This window comes from Podarcis cretensis, assembly GCF_951804945.1.
Source record: "Podarcis cretensis genome assembly, chromosome: 13".
In the NCBI taxonomy this organism is placed as follows: Eukaryota; Metazoa; Chordata; class Lepidosauria; order Squamata; family Lacertidae; genus Podarcis; species Podarcis cretensis.
The window spans coordinates 20812328-20827920 of record NC_137182.1 but is presented as its reverse complement, the minus strand read 5'-3'; the positions used below and the strand labels follow the sequence as shown (position 1 = coordinate 20827920).

The window sequence follows — 15593 nt, the reverse complement described above, 5'->3', positions numbered from 1 at the left end:
CTATTCCTTGAGTGTCTGTTGACTCCCATTTTCCCTTTCCCGGACGCAATATTTTTCCCACCCGAGGGCAAAGCCTCATAAGGCTACACTTCGAATTTGGAGTCTGCGCATTCAAAGCCCCTAGCTTGGTTGCTTCTCATTTCATCAGGCAGATTTTGCCACTCCCACGTTCAAGCTGTGTACACTTACAGTTAATCAACCAGGATAGCATTTTCAAAAAACAATGTACAAAGCACTTTACAATCTTTATTTGACCCTGCCCTCACAACATCCCTGCAAGGTAGGAAGCTCGTCCTCAGGAACGGAGGCTGGAATGAAAGCAGTTTGCCCAAAGTTCACCCAGCGAGTCCACGGCTAAGGCAGGATTTGAATCCAGATCTGGATACTGGGCAACCGTACTGCCCTCCCCTCGAAAAGGCAGCCCACTGTACAGTCCGGGTTCGGCGTCAGGAAAGCCGAGGCAATACTCTACATTGGTGATTACCGACAAACGTCTTCATATATGTACAACTCGGCCATTATCTGACCCGTCTCTTCGGCTGGCAGTTAATAGGTGTAGCCTTTCCCATACGGCGGCTGCCCCCCGAGATCTTGCATATAGGCTACGCCCTCGTCCAGGTGGGACAGAGGAACAGTGTCCTCCTCGCTGACGTGCCACTCAAATTCGGCCTTCAGGGACGGGCGCTGATTGTCGGGGAAAGCAAGGGAGAAGAGGGCTTCTGGTTCGCACACAAACTTGTACACATAACGCTCACCAGCCACCTGTAAGACAGAGAGGAGAATGGAGTCGAAAGAGAGTACTGCAGCAAACGGTTCTTGCCAATAACCCCACATGGATCACCCCAGAACAGAGGTTGGGTGCATTCTTTGTGCTAGGGCAGCTGTCTACCAGCTTCTGGTACGTAGGCTGAGATCCTACCTGCCTGGACCCTGTCTGGCCAGAGTGGTACATGCTCTACTTATCTCCTGCTTGGAGTACAGCAATACGCTCTACGCGGGGCTACCTTTGAAGGTGACCCAGAAACTACAACTAATCCAGAATGTGGCTGTTGACTGGGAGTGGTCGCCAGCACCTTATAACACCGGTCCTGAACGACCTACATTGGCTCCCAGTACATTTCCGAGCACAATTCAAAGTGTTGGTGCTGACCTTTAAAGCCCTAAACGGCCTTGGCCCAGTATACCTGAAGGAGCGTCTCCGCCTCCATCGTTCAGCTCCATCGTTCACTGAGGTCCAGCTCCAAGGGCCTTCTGGTAGTTCCCTCCCTGCAAGATGTGAGGTTGCAGGGAACCAGGCAGAGGGCCTTCTCGGTGGTGGCGCCCGCCCTGTGGAACGCCCTCCCACCAGATGTCAAGTAACTATAGAACCAAACATTCTGTGTAAAGAACAGATTGCGCTAGTAGAACTGCAAGAAGTTCTGTAAGGAGAACTATTTGATATATTGCAAGAAAGACTATGAGGAGAATTATTAGTTAATGATAATCAAGAGTAATAGAGAAATTAAGAAATGCAGAGTAAGTGATAAAGAACGGGAAATCATCAGAGGTGTTGACGGAAGTCTAAAATATTGTATAAGATAAGAAGTTATGTTATATGATTGTTGGAAATGATATCTTAAAAAAACTAATAAAAATGTGTGTGTGTGTGTGTGTGTGTGTGTGTGTGTGTATGAACCCAACATTCTGAGCAGCATCTTTATTGCTTCATTCCCCCTTTCTTTTTTGTTTCTATCCCTTTCTCTGATTCCTTTCTTCTTCCTGCTTCTTTCTCTCTTTTCCCTTTTACATAGCTGTTTTTTTAAAATAATTTCTATTAATGCACATGCTCCACACCCCTCCTAAACTCAAACTGCACAGGCCGAATTTATTGTGGGGGGGGGAGAGAGGCACTGCCCCACCAACCTCAGTCTGCCCTCATTCAGCCCCCAACCTGCCGGCCATCTCACAACCAGTCTCTGAGGAGACTCTCGCTGTCATCCTCTCTATCCTTAGTCACAAGTTTGACTTTGCAGAAGTCAGGAGTGGGGACAAAACTACACCCAAGCGCAACCCAACTTCAACTCTGGACAACCGCCCTCCCCTCCAGACGCAAAACCAACCTTTTGCATAATGCCCTTTTCGTAATAGTAGCGAAGAGAGCGGCTCAGCTTGTCGTAGTTCATGGCTGGGCGATTCTTCTGGATGCCCCAAAGCCGCGCCACCTGCAGCCGTGCCCATCGAAGGTGGGGAGCAGAGAAAAAAACAATGCTAGGTTTAATTCTATGCCCTTTAAAAATGTGGAGGTTTTTTCAGGGGGGGTAGGTTGTTGTTGTTTTTATTTTGATTATTCAGTACACCTGAAGGAGCGTCTCCATCCCCATCGTTCTGCCTGGACACTGAGGTCCAGCTCAGAGGGCCTTTTGGCAGTTCCCTCACCACAAGAAGTGAGGTTACAGGAAACCAGACACAGATGTCAAGGAAATAAACAACTCTCTGGCTTTTAGGAGCCATCTGAAGGCAGCCCCGTTGAGGGAAGTTTTTAATGTTTGATGTTTCAGCGTGTTTTAATATCCTGTGAGGAGTTGCCCAGAGTGGCTGGGTAAACACAGCCAGATGGGCAGGGTATAATTAATTTTTATTTATTATTATTATTATTATTTACATTGTGGTTTTATATTCTGATTTTATCCTGTGAACCACCCTGAGACCTGCGGATATACAGTGGTACCTCGGGTTAAGAACTTAATTCGCTCTGGAGGTCCGTTCTTAACCTCAAACTGTTCTTAACCTGAGATACCACTTTAGCTAATGGGGCCTCCTGCTGCCGCTGTGCCGCCGGAGCACAATTTCTGTTCTCATCCTGAAGCAAAGTTCTTAACCCAAGGTACTATTTCTGGGTTAGTGGAGTCTGTAACCTGAAGCGTCTGTAACCTGAGGTACCACTGTAGAGCAGTATATAAATTAAATAAATAACAATAATGTGAAACAGACCATGTCAAGGAACTTCAAAAAAAATAATAACCACGTTTGAACATCGACGCCTGGTTTATTTGGGGTTACAAACTAGCTAGCTGGGCTGATGAGAAGGTGGCCTCTGAGTGCACGCAGAGTGCTCTTCCCTATCCAGCAGTGGCCACTGACACATATATCGGAGTTTATTTGGAGGAGGAGAAAGGGAGGAGATAACAGTACGCTGTAAATTGCACCGGAATCAAAACTTGGTGGGAAGTATAAAAATTAATTCACCCTTAAACAAGACCCACCTCTTCTGGTTCAATGAGTTTGAATTCCATCCCTCGGCCTGTCCAGGCAATGAAATGGGAGTTGCTTGGGTCGTCCAGCAAAGCTACCAGGAACTGCCAAAGCTGTAGAGACCCTCGCCGTTGATAAGGGGGGCCCTCACGGTACCCACCCCCTTCTTGCTTGATGTCCCCTGCCAAGCACAGCCAACATAATGAAAACAAGAAAAGAAACTGTGCCAACAAAAAAGGAATGGCAAGACAAACTGTTAGAGTATATTGAATTAACAGAGGCAATTAGAGATCACACTAGACAAGAGTTTCAAAAAGCATGGAGGAAATGCAGAGAATACTTCGCAAAACAGTGCCCTAAAATACATATCTGGACTTGTCTGCAGGAGACTTTGTGGATATTTTAGTTATAATTAGAAAAATCTTAATAACTATTCATAAAGGGAACAGCTTATAAGTAGTAAATAAGGAGGCCAGATGCAGGATAAAGGAAGTCTTTTATTTGGTTGTTTGTATTGTTGTATGTTATGCTTATTGTATGTTATGTTCACGTTTAATGAGGGTGGATTTCTGTTTTGGGGGGTGGGGGGTTATGTTATGTTGTAAATAAAACTCCCAAAAATAAATAAATAAATAAATAAATAAATAAATAAATAAATAAATAAATAAATAAATAAATAAATATAAAGGTACCCCTGCCCGTACGGGCCAGTCTTGACAGACTCTGGGGTTGTGCGCCCATCTCACTCAAGAGGCCAGGGGCCAGCACTGTCCGGAGACACTTCCGGGTCACGTGGCCAGCGTGACATCGCTGCTCTGGCGAGCCAGAGTCGCACACGGAAACGCCGTTTACCTTCCTGCTGGTAAGCGGTCCCTATTTATCTACTTGCACCCGGAGGTGCTTTCGAACTGCTAGGTTGGCAGGCGCTGGGACTGAGCAGCGGGAGCGCACCCCGCCGCAGGGATTCGAACCGCCGACCTTTCGATCAGCAAGCCCTAGGCGCTGAGGCTTTAACCCACAGCGCCACCTGCGTCCCTTGTACGTACATACATACATACATACATACAATAAGCACCCTGAATATTAACTCTATTTATTTTAACCAATAAGAAAGGAGGTGTTGGCATCAATCTCTGCCTATAACTCCAATTTTTCATTTCCCTCTCGGTAGTAGGGGAGAGGCAGGCTCTGGGCATTATGTGTGGGGCACTTTTAGCTCACCAGGCGCTGCAGAACTGCAACTCCCACTGGCCATGCCTGCTGGGGCTTGTGTGAGTTGCAACTCAGTTACAACTGGGGAGGGGGGGGCTTCTAGGGCCCAGAGGCGGGGATTGTATGGTCTCCAGGAAGGTTGATCGATCACCAAATGACTTATATCTGTGGGATACAGTTCATTTACACTGCAACACTGCAGACAGTATGCTCAACAATCTATAGTAACAACTTAACAACGTGGAAGGTAAAGGTAAAAGGTAAAGGTACCCCTGCCCGTACGGGCCAGTCTTGACAGACTCTGGGGTTGTGCGCCCATCTCACTTAAGAGGCCAGGGGCCAGCGCTGTCCGGAGACACTTCCGGGTCATGTGGCCAGCGTGACATCGCTGCTCTGGCGAGCCAGAGCCGCACACGGAAACACCGTTTACCTTCCCGCTGGTAAGCGGTCCCTATTTATCTACTTGCACCCGGAGGTGCTTTCGAACTGCTAGGTTGGCAGGCGCTGGGACCGAGCAGCGGGAGCGCACCCCGCCGCAGGGATTCGAACCGCCGACCTTTCGATCGGCAAGCCCTAGGCGCTGAGGCTTTAACCCACAGCGCCACCTGCGTCCCAACGTGGAAGGTACTGCGTCATTAAATCTCAAAAGGAAGGCTTGGACAACAGCCTGGATTGGAATGATTTAACAACTTGGGAGTTGATGCGTCGTTAAACTTCAAACGACAAATTTGGACAACAGCCCGGATTGGAATGAAGTCAGGAAAAGCTGCGTTGGTAAACAGACAGACAGTTGAGAGTATATATATATATATATATATATATTAATGAAGCTGTATTCGATGGATGAAAGGATATATGATTTTGGACATGACTGAGAATCGCATAGCCAGGGACGGAGAACTTTAAAGCATTAAGATCAGAGGTGGAAAATATGAAAACAACGAGAAGAGGCAGGAACGAAGATATTGGATACATTCTTCAGAGGTCCAGACTCTGGGGATCGCGGAAAAATTAATAATTAACAATTTGGACTGTAATTTGGTTATTTTAAAAATTTTAGCTGATTGTTTTTAATTGGATTATGATGTGGATATGTTGATTGGCTGTTTTTATTGGAAAATCAATAAAAATGATTTTAAAAAACAACAACGGGGTATATATATATATACTCAAAGCAGTGTTAGAAACTCAGATATACAGTGGTACCTTGGAAGCTGAATGGAAGTCGTTCCTGAAGTCCGTTCGACTTCCAAAACGTTCAGAAACCAAGGCACAGCTTCCGATTGGCTGCAGCCTGCAGCCAATCAGAAGCCGCGCCGGACGTTTGGATTCCAAAAGAACATCCGCAAACCGGAACACTCACTTCTGGGTTTGCGGCGTTCGGGAGCCAAAACATTCGACTCGCAAGTCGTTCGTTAACCAAGGTACGACTGTATAAGCCAGGCGCCAAATGGTTCCTTGAACCAGGGTTACAGTCGCCAAAACAAAATGCCTAATTGCTATTTGGGGGGCTAGGTGGCTTGAAAGCTGTATTTTTCAATGCGCCTTTTTGGTTCCTGAAATCCATTCCGATTGTACAGATAAAATATAATGGATAGAATTCTACAGGATGTGTTGCTAGTATACGAAAGCAGTCCAGATCCAAGGATCCTCAAGCATGGCACCTCCAGATGGTGGAGACATCAGGCGCCATCCTGGCACCCAGGCACTTGGTCGCAAGTGGACGGTAGCCGGGTGCAAAAGGCACCTGGCGAATTTCAAACGTTGGCCCAAAGTTCATCGCTCCCTCTATTATCAAACTCAGGTGGTGAGTGCCAAGGGCTAAGTAGCCAAAATAAGACCAGTAGCAAACAAAGAGGCAGGCGTCAGTATGCTTGGTGGAACCCCAGGTTTTGCAGATATATATAAATACAGTGGTACCTCGGGTTAAGTACTTAATTCGTTCCGGAGGTCCATTCTTAACCTGAAACTGTTCTTAACCTGAAGCACCACTTTAGCTAATGGGGCCTCCTGCTGCTGCCGCGCCGCCAGAGCACGATTTCTGTTCTTATCCTGAAGCAAAGTTCTTAACCTGAAGCACTATTTTTGGGTTAGCGGAGTGTGTAACCTGAAGCGTATGTGACCTGAAGTGTTTGTAACCTGAGGTACCACTGTATTTGCAAAAGACCTCCAAAACAGCCCTAGAGGGACTCAGTAGCATGGAGCCCTGAATGTCCATTGGGGGAAAAAACTATAAATTTGTGGCTGGGTGGAAGAGACAACAGAGGGAGCATATTGGAAACCAGTGTGGTTAGCTGGTACCCGGAATAGGAGCGCTCCCATTAGAAGATGGAGATACACTGCAACATTTTGTTGCAGGTTTTCCGTGTTACTTCATATATTGCAGGGCAGATAAGAGTCTGGCCATAAGGCAGATTCCCGAGCTAAGACTTGCTTCAAATTAAGCCCTGGAAGAGAGTAAGAATTTTACCTTATAAAAAATAACTCCAGCACAAAGTCTATAGGCAACTCTCAACTTATGCCGGAGTTACGTTCTGGGGGTGGTTCCTAAAGCCAAAATTACATAGTCGTACCTCCACTTACTTATCCCTCTGGATATGGAAACTTCAGGATGCGAACGCAGCAAACCTGGAAGTATTTTTCTGATTTCGCAGCACGCACAAGCGCAGAAGCGTTCTATGTGCCGTGCGCATGCGCAAAAGCGGCCCTCCAGTTGTGAATTCCTCAGAATGCGGACAGACCTCCGAAACGGATCTCGTTCGCAACTGGAGGTACCACTGTATTTTCAAAACACATTGGGCTCCTTTGGCGGGTGGAATTGCCAAAGTCCTTTTCCCCAGATGCCCACCCCCTTTTTACTCATCAACGAGGTAAGACACAATGGCCTAGCCCCCTGCTCCAACACACACACACACACACACACACACACACACACACACACACACCCCTCTATTATAATCTGGATTTCAAATTTAGTTTTTCCAGTTCTAGTTCCACCTGAAGTTTCAGAGAGGAAGGCAGATTTCAGCTTTGGGCAAGACGATGTAGATCATTGCTCCGGTTCTGATGAGAAGGTTTGATTTGCTTCCTTACCAGAACCATGCACATGACAAAAGGCCCTACATTTTAATGACACAAATCTCCAAGGCTGTAAAGACTTGGGCTTTTCTTCATATGCAGGGAGGGATTATGATCTGTGGCTCATAGTTGGGACATTCTGGTTCAGATTTCTTTAAATTGTTTGTTTTAGAGAATACTGAATTCACGCAAAATGTTTCCTTTGCTCAATCAGGCAGCCTTTGAAAAGATGGTGGATGCCCAGTGGTACAGCTCATATAGCCCAGGGCAATTGCGTATCTGACCTTCAAACTTCTCAGGGACGACGCAGACGTCATCGGCGAACGGTCGCACCTGTTTCTCATAACTGTACCCTGTGAAAAAAAGAACACATCAGCAGGGCCTGCTGATTTTTTTCAACTTTGACATTCCAAAAATGAGGGGTACTAAAAACTTTTCACATGGATTCGAAAAGATAGCTTGGCTAAATGAACATAATTTAGTTCTGCTTGGTGAATAACTGCGTAGAAAAAGATCTGGCTTGCGGTAGGAGTCTTGAACGTTCCCGTTTGGGGGATGATTGACTGAATCTTCAACCAGGGTTAGCTTTCCAGTGCTCCCGGATTGGCTGGGACAGGTCACGTGTCCCAGTGCTCCTCGCAATGCTCCAGGTTGGCTGGGAGTGATCACATGACAACCGCTCGCCCCTATAAAAGCTTCTAACACCACACGCATTCCCATGGTGTCGCCCAACCAGGGTTGTGTGACATGGAAACTCTGCAATGCTCAGAAAGAACTTGCTTTTCTTATTGGCCCATATGTACTGCAGCTGAACTCAAAATACAGTGGTACCTTGGGTTAAGAACTTAATTCGTTCTGGAGGTCTGTTCTTAACCTGAAACTGTTCTTAACCTGAAGCACCAATTTACCTAAGGTGGCCCCCCGCTGCCGCCGCACTATTTCTGTTCTCATTCTGAAGCAAAGTTCTTAACTCGAGGTACTATTTCTGGGTTAGCGGAGTCTGTAACCTGAAGCGTCTGTTACCTGAAGCGTCTGTAACCCGAGGTGTACAGAAAACAAAGGACAGATCCTTGCCTGAGTGTACAATCCTGCCTTTTACTAGTCAGCCTGGTCATGTGTGTAGACTGAGAAACGGCTAACAGCCCAGCTAATAGGCTTGCGGACAAGAAAAGGCCTTCATGGAAAATGCCTCACCGAGTGTTCCGTCAGCATTGGAATGTCCTGGGAAGGGTTCCACATTCATATACATCGAATGGCAGCTTGGGACATCTATGAGACAGACACAAAGATACAAAAGACAAACAGGTCAAATCACATTGGGCGAGAGACTTTGGGTATAATATACAACTTACAGTTTGGGAGAAGTTATGGAATTTAAGGTTCACAGCACGTTGTCAAAAATGTATAAAACATGCTCAAATGTATGCTGGAAATGTAAGGAAAAAGAAGGCACCTTCTATCATATGTGGTGGAATTGTAAGGTAGTAAAAGGATTTTGGGAAATGATATATAATGAGTTGGGGGAAAAAAGCTTTAAATATAACCTTTGCTAAAAAAAACCTGAAGCCTTCCTTTTAGGAATTCTAAGTGCCGACATCCCAAGGGAGCAGAAAAGACTATTTATGTATGCGACCATGACTGTGCAGATGTTATTGGCTCAGAGATGGAAAGAAGATAGAGTCCCGACCAGAGAAGAATGGCAGATCAAGTTGACGGATTATGCCAAAATGGCTAAAATGACCGGAAGAATAAAAAAGCAGGAAGACCAAAATTTTAAGGAATGGGGAATGAAAAAAAAAACTTATCTTAAAGACCATTGTAAACAGTTAAAACTTTTGGTAGGATTGGAATATCACTTGTAGTTTAAGGCTGAATAAAAAAAGGTAAAGGTACCCCTGTCCGTGCGGGCCAGTCGTGTCCAACTCTAGGGTTGTGCGCTCATCTCACTTAAGAGGCCGGGAGCCAGCGCTGTCCGCAGACACTTCCGGGTCACATGGCCAGCGTGACGAAGCTGCTCTGGCGAGCCAGCACCAGCACAGCACACAGAAACGCCGTTTACCTTCCCGCTATAAAGCGGTACCTATTTATCTACTTGCACTTAGGGGTGCTTTTGAACTGCTAGGTGGGCAGGAGCTGGGACCGAAAGACGGGAGCTCACCCCGCCACGGGGATTCGAACTGCTGACCATACGATCGGCAAGTCCTAGGCACTGAGGTTTTACCCACAGCTGGACACAAATAGAGATGTAAAAGATTTGGATCATTGTAAAAGATGCAGGAGGAAATGATTAATAATAGGATCCACAAAGGGGAGGATGGAAGTCCAAGAGATTCCTCTGGATCTTGTTTTTATGATTCATGTTTGATATATCTCTGCAAAATTTTAATTTGAAAAACCAAATTATTATTATTATTATTATTATTATTATTATTATTATTATTATTAAACAACAGACAGACAGACACAAATTGCTGGGTTGAGTAGGCAGGATTTGGCTTCCACCCTCCAGAGGTGCAAATCCTAAAAGTGGTGGCTTCATATTTGTGGAATACTCTCTCTGGAGAAAATCAGCCAGCCAGGCAGCCCACTCCCATATTAGACAGACTCTACTAAAGGGTGGTGCTGTGGGTTAAACCACAGAGCCTAGGACTTGCCAATCAGAAGGTCAGCGGTTCGAATCCCCACGACGGGGTGAGCTCCGGTGCTCGGTCCCAGCTCCTGCCAACCTAGCAGTTCGAAAGCACATCAAAGTGCAAGTAGATAAATAGGTACCGCTCCGGCGGGAAGGGAAATGGCATTTCCGTGCGCTGCTCTGGTTCGCCAGAAGCGGCTTAGTCATGCTGGCCACATGACCCAGAAGCTGTACGGTGGCTCCCTCGGCCAATAAAGCGAGTTGAGCATCGCAACCCCACAGTTGTCTGCGAATGGACCTAATGGTCAGGGATCCCTTTACCTTCACCTTTACTAACACTTCATTAACACACTGTAATATTTACGATTGATTTTACAGTATGGCAGGTGGAGAGGTTTGATTCTTCGGATTATTACACTAAATTGCTTTAATGTTTTGAGCTCAACTAAAGCTCTTTTTGCCCCACAAGCCTGCCCCCCCCCCCCCCAGCATTAAAACCCAACACTGAAACACAGCTCCAAACAGTGCATTTCAAATGCATGGGTTAAATGTTTAAAAGTTGGTGTTATAGGAATTCTAAGGTCTTATGGTGCCAACAAAGTTCCGTATAGTTAAAGCCATGGTTTTCCCAGTAGTGGGATACGGAAGTGAGAGCTGGACCATAAAGAAGGCTGATCGCTGAAGAACTGATGCTTTTGAATTATGGTGCTGGAGGAGACTCTTGAGAGTCCCATGGACTGCAAGAAGATGAAACCTATCCATTCTGAAGGAAATCAGCCCTGAGTGCTCACTGGAAGGACAGATCGTGAAGCTGAGGCTCCAATACTTTGGCCACCTCATGAGAAGAGAAGACTCCCTGGAAAAGACCCTCATTTGGGAAAGATGGAGGGCACAAGGAGAAGGGAACGACAGAGAACGAGATGGTTGGACAGTGTTCTCGAAGCTACCAGCATGAGTTTGACCAAACTGCGGGAGGCAGTGGAAGACAGGAGTGCCTGGTGTGCTCTGGTCCATGGGGTCACAAAGAGTTGGACACGACTAAACAACAACAACAAGGTCTTATGGGGGGGTTGAGTACCCTGTTGCAACAGTTTAATAAAGAGCAGGCTTACTAGCTGCTTTGCTTCTCAACTTTCTCTGGTTGGCCTCTGTTATTTTTCTCCTACCGATAGAGAACCTACATAAGGACTCTATAAGGGCTCTAATGGAAAAGGACCAGTTTTTTCTTATAACATTGGTAAGAGGGGCTACTCTCCCCAAAGCAGCCTGCGGTTTTGCAAGGTTCAGCAGAGAGGATGGGGCAGCCCAGGAAAAGCCTTTAAAGGCTGCCCATGGAGAAAATTAAGGGCTGCCGGAAAGAGGGGGCTGGTTTTTTTTCCGGCTTCTCTGGCAGCCAAAGAAGCCCCTGTTCTACCCAGGCATTTCGACGCCTCGGGGAGTCCGAAGTTACATGCCCAGACTTTCTTCCCTCTGGGCTTCGAGCCAAGCAAGATTTGGCTCCGGTTACCAGCCTGTGTGCTGATGTCAGCTGCCCATAAGGAGAGCAGCCTTGCTGTAATCCGACACCCCGCCAGCCCAGACCCCAGTTCCTGTGCCTCCATTTTGTGAATGAAATTCCTTTCTGCTCCATTCAGCAACAGGAGGGCTCCTTGCCAGGAAGCAGAGGCAGGCGGGGGAGGCGGCTCAAGGTTATGCAATGCAACGCAATGCCAGGCCTTCAGAAGAAGCACAGCAGCGCCTCTTCTCTCCCTCCCTGCTTGTATTTGAAGGTCACAAAATGTCACGCCACCCCAGTGCGGAATAACTGCGTGCCCTCGGGGTTTGATAAGCTGAAAAGGGAAGGTGCAATTTAAGCAAGGGGGTGGATGGAAAGGAAATCCCGACGACCTCACAGGCCAGATAAAAGTCTCTGGCCAGATGAAAGGGTTGCCCGTTTCTTTTTGTACACAGAAAAGTACAAAGGTACCTTCGTTCCCAAACTTAATCCGTTCCGGAAGTCCGTTCCAAAACCAAAGCGTTTCCAAAACCAAGGCGCGCTTTTCCATAGAAAGTAATGCAAAATGGATTAATCCGTTCCAGGCTTTGAAAAACAACCCCTAAAACTGCAATTTAATATGAATTTTACTATCTAACGCAGGGGTCAGCAACCTTTTTCAGCGGTGGGCCGGTCTACCATCCCTCAGACCATGTGGGGGGCCGGACTATATTTTGGAAAAAAAATATGAACGAATTCCTATGCCCCACAAATAACCCAGAGATGCATTTTAAATAAAAGGACACATTCTACTCATGTAAAAACACCAGGCAGGTCCCACAAATAACCCAGAGATGCATTTTAAATAAAAGGACACGTTCTACATTCTACTCATGTAAAAACACGCTGATTCCCAGATCGTCCACAGGCTGGAGTGAGAAGGCGATTGGGCTGCATCCGGCCCACGGGCCTTAGTTTGCCTACTCCTGATCTAACGAGACCATGGATCCATAAAATGAAAGCAATAAACAATGTACTGCAGTCACACAATCAATCAATCAGTGGCTGAACTGGGTTCCACACAGTCACAAAAACAAAAACAAAAAAGCCACAGAAATAGAAATGAAAAATAAATAGCAAAAACAGATCCACCTCAGCATGGCACTCAAACTGGAAGCGTAACACTCAGATTGTAAGCATAACCCTCAAAATGGAAGTGTGGCACTCAAATTGGAAGTGTAACCCTCAAAACGGAGCACGTTCGGCTTCCAAAAAAGGTTCACAAACCAGAACACTTACTTCCAGGTTTGCAGTGTTTGGGTTCCAAGTTGTTTTGAGTACCAAGGCGTTTGAGAACCAAAGTACCACTGTATGATTAAGCGGGGCCATTGAATAATTACATAAACTACCTGAAAATGATTTACAGATGGTATCTAACTATGAGGAGACTTGCTAAAATGTATAAGTCTGAATCAGATAAGTGCTGGAGATGTAACGAGGTTGAGGGTACTTTTCTTCATAAGTGGTGGACTTGTAAAAGGGTAAAAGAGTATTGGGAAATGATATACAATGACTTGAAAAAAATATTTTAAAATACCTTTCAAAAAAAAAACACAAACCACAACCCAGAGTCCTTTTTGTTGGGGATAATTCAGAGGGAAATTCCACTGCAGCCCGTGTTTTGTTAGCCCAAAAATGGAAAATGAGTGAGGTCCCAACTAAAGAAGAATGGCAACTTAAAAACTGATGGAATATGTGCAACTTGCAGATTTAACATATAGAATAAGAGAACAAGAAGAACATACATTTAAAGAAGATTGGAAAATGTTTACTGAATATATGGGTGAGAATTGTGTTCATTTAAAAACGCTGGTAGCAGTAAGATAAATTCAACAGTGTAAATAAGTTTTGGTGGATGTGATAACAGAATACTGAATGGTTTAGTTTATGTGAAATATGGAGGGATATATGGCATGCAAAATGAACCATGGAAAGAGAAGAAGGGAAGTCATTGTTATTGTTAATAATAATAATAATAATAATAATAATAATAATAATAATTTATTATTTATACCCTGCCAATCTGGCTGGGTTTCCCCAGCCACTCTGGGCAGCTTCCAACCAAATATTAAAAACAATACAGCATCAAACATTAAAAACTTTCCTAAACAGGGCCGCCTTCTTTTAAAAATAAAAGAGTTGCTTATTGCCTTGACATCTGCTGGGAGGGCGTTCCACAGGGCAGGCGGCACCACCGAGAAGGCCCTCTGCCTGGTTCCCTGTAACTTCACTTCTCGCAGTGAGGGAACTGCCAGAAGGCCCTCGGCACTGGACCTCAGTGTCCGGGCAGAACGATGGGGGTGGAGACGCTCCTTCAGGTATCTTGGGCTGAGGCCGTTTAGGACCTTAAAGGTCAGCACCAACACTTTGAATTGTGCTCGGAAGTGTACTGGATGTTTAAACAAGTACAGTGGTACCTCAAGTTAAGACCTTAATTCGTTCTGGAGGTATGTTCTTAACCTGAAACTGTTCTTAACCTGAGGTACCACTTTAGCTAATGGGGCCTTCCACTGCCGCCGCACAATTTCTGTTCTCATCCTGAGGTAAAGTTTTTAACCCGAGGTACTATTTCTGGGCAGTGGCGTAGCGTGGGTTGTCAGCACCCGGGGCAAGGCAAGTAATTTGCGCCCCCTAACCCGTGGATTTGCGCCCCCTAACCCGTGGATTTGCGCCCCCTAACCCGTGGATTTGCGCCCCCTAACCCGTGGATTTGCGCCCCCTAACCCGTGGATTTGCGCCCCCTAACCCTAACCCCCAGATGTTGCGCCCGGTGCAGCCGGGCCCCCCTGCACCCCCCACGCTACGCCACTGTTTCTGGGTTAGCGGAGTCTGTAACCTGAAGCGCATGTAACCTGAAGCATCTGTAACCCGAGGTACCACTGTATTTAAAATTGCAAAACAGAAAACGTAATAAAAATGATATAAAAGAAAAGAAAAAGTAAAGTATGATTAAGTGGGACCTTTGTATAGATGCATAAATGCCAAGCCCAGTGTGATTCCCACTCTGGTTTTAGAAGGCTATTGAAAAAAACTGAATGAGAGGACCAATCTCACTGGAGTGGGTGTCATTTATCCAGGGCAGGGGAGAGGTTTGTAGGAGGTTTGTAGCTGAAGATGGCCCTGGAAGAACTTATTCAGAAATCTTGCAGTCCGTAAGCTATCCCTCCACAGTGAGATGCGCGAGAGGAGGGTAGGTTTGCCTAAAGAACAGCCGCCACCTTTTGATCACATCTCACAGGCTCATTAGCTTGCAAGCTATGAAACTGAGCACAGAAACATTCCAGGCTGAGAAGTAAAAGGAAATGAGTAAAGAAAGAAAAGATTGCCTCTCAGTCAAAGAAAGGGAGGGAGGGGGAGAGGTGCAGCCTGGTTGAAAGTGACCTGTGGCTTTCTTTTAAGAAAGAAAGAAAGAAAGAAAGAAAGAAAGAAAGAAAGAAAGAAAGAAAGAAAGAAATATCTTATAGACTTATTTTGTCATTGTTGCCCCAAAAGTAGAAGAATACTGAGACGGTTAAGACCAATGAGTTTGGGGAAGCAGTTGAGTGTGAGATGGGAGGCTGCAAGCTTTCGAGATTCATCGAAGTGATAGTTGGCTGATGAAGAATTCTATGAACCCGAAAAGCTTGTACATTTCCATAACATAATCAATAGCTTAAGAAAAAGCGGCTTTTAAAAAACACACACAAAACGGGCTGTGTGATTGTGCATTAAGGTACATTACAGAACTGCAGAAAGAGGGGGGAAGGAAGTCGAGTTTTGAATGTTAAAATGATTGTAAATAGTGAAATGTATAAACCTGAAAAGCATAAAAAATGTATTATTTTTAAAGGACCACTTCCATGTTTTGGGAGCTCTGTGCATGACACCCCAACCCCACCCCACCCTTCAGACAAGCGGCCCCACCAA

At 45.7% G+C, this 15593-nt stretch overlaps 1 protein-coding gene across 3 annotated transcripts in view; it reads right to left on the bottom strand.

Annotated features, from left to right (window-relative positions):
- Window positions 1-226: 226 nt before the first annotated feature.
- ETV4 (ETS variant transcription factor 4) overlaps window positions 227-15593 on the bottom strand; it is a 39291-nt gene continuing 23924 nt past the window's right edge. For all 3 annotated transcript variants that reach the window (XM_079949810.1, XM_079949811.1, XM_079949812.1), the window contains 5 exons: window positions 8716-8790; window positions 7806-7874; window positions 3243-3412; window positions 2100-2201; window positions 227-762 (listed from right to left, as the gene is read on the bottom strand). In XM_079949810.1, coding sequence (XP_079805936.1) covers window positions 547-762; window positions 2100-2201; window positions 3243-3412; window positions 7806-7874; window positions 8716-8790 — 632 coding nt within the window. In that variant the 3' untranslated portion in view covers window positions 227-546. The remainder of the gene's footprint in view (window positions 763-2099; window positions 2202-3242; window positions 3413-7805; window positions 7875-8715; window positions 8791-15593) is intronic.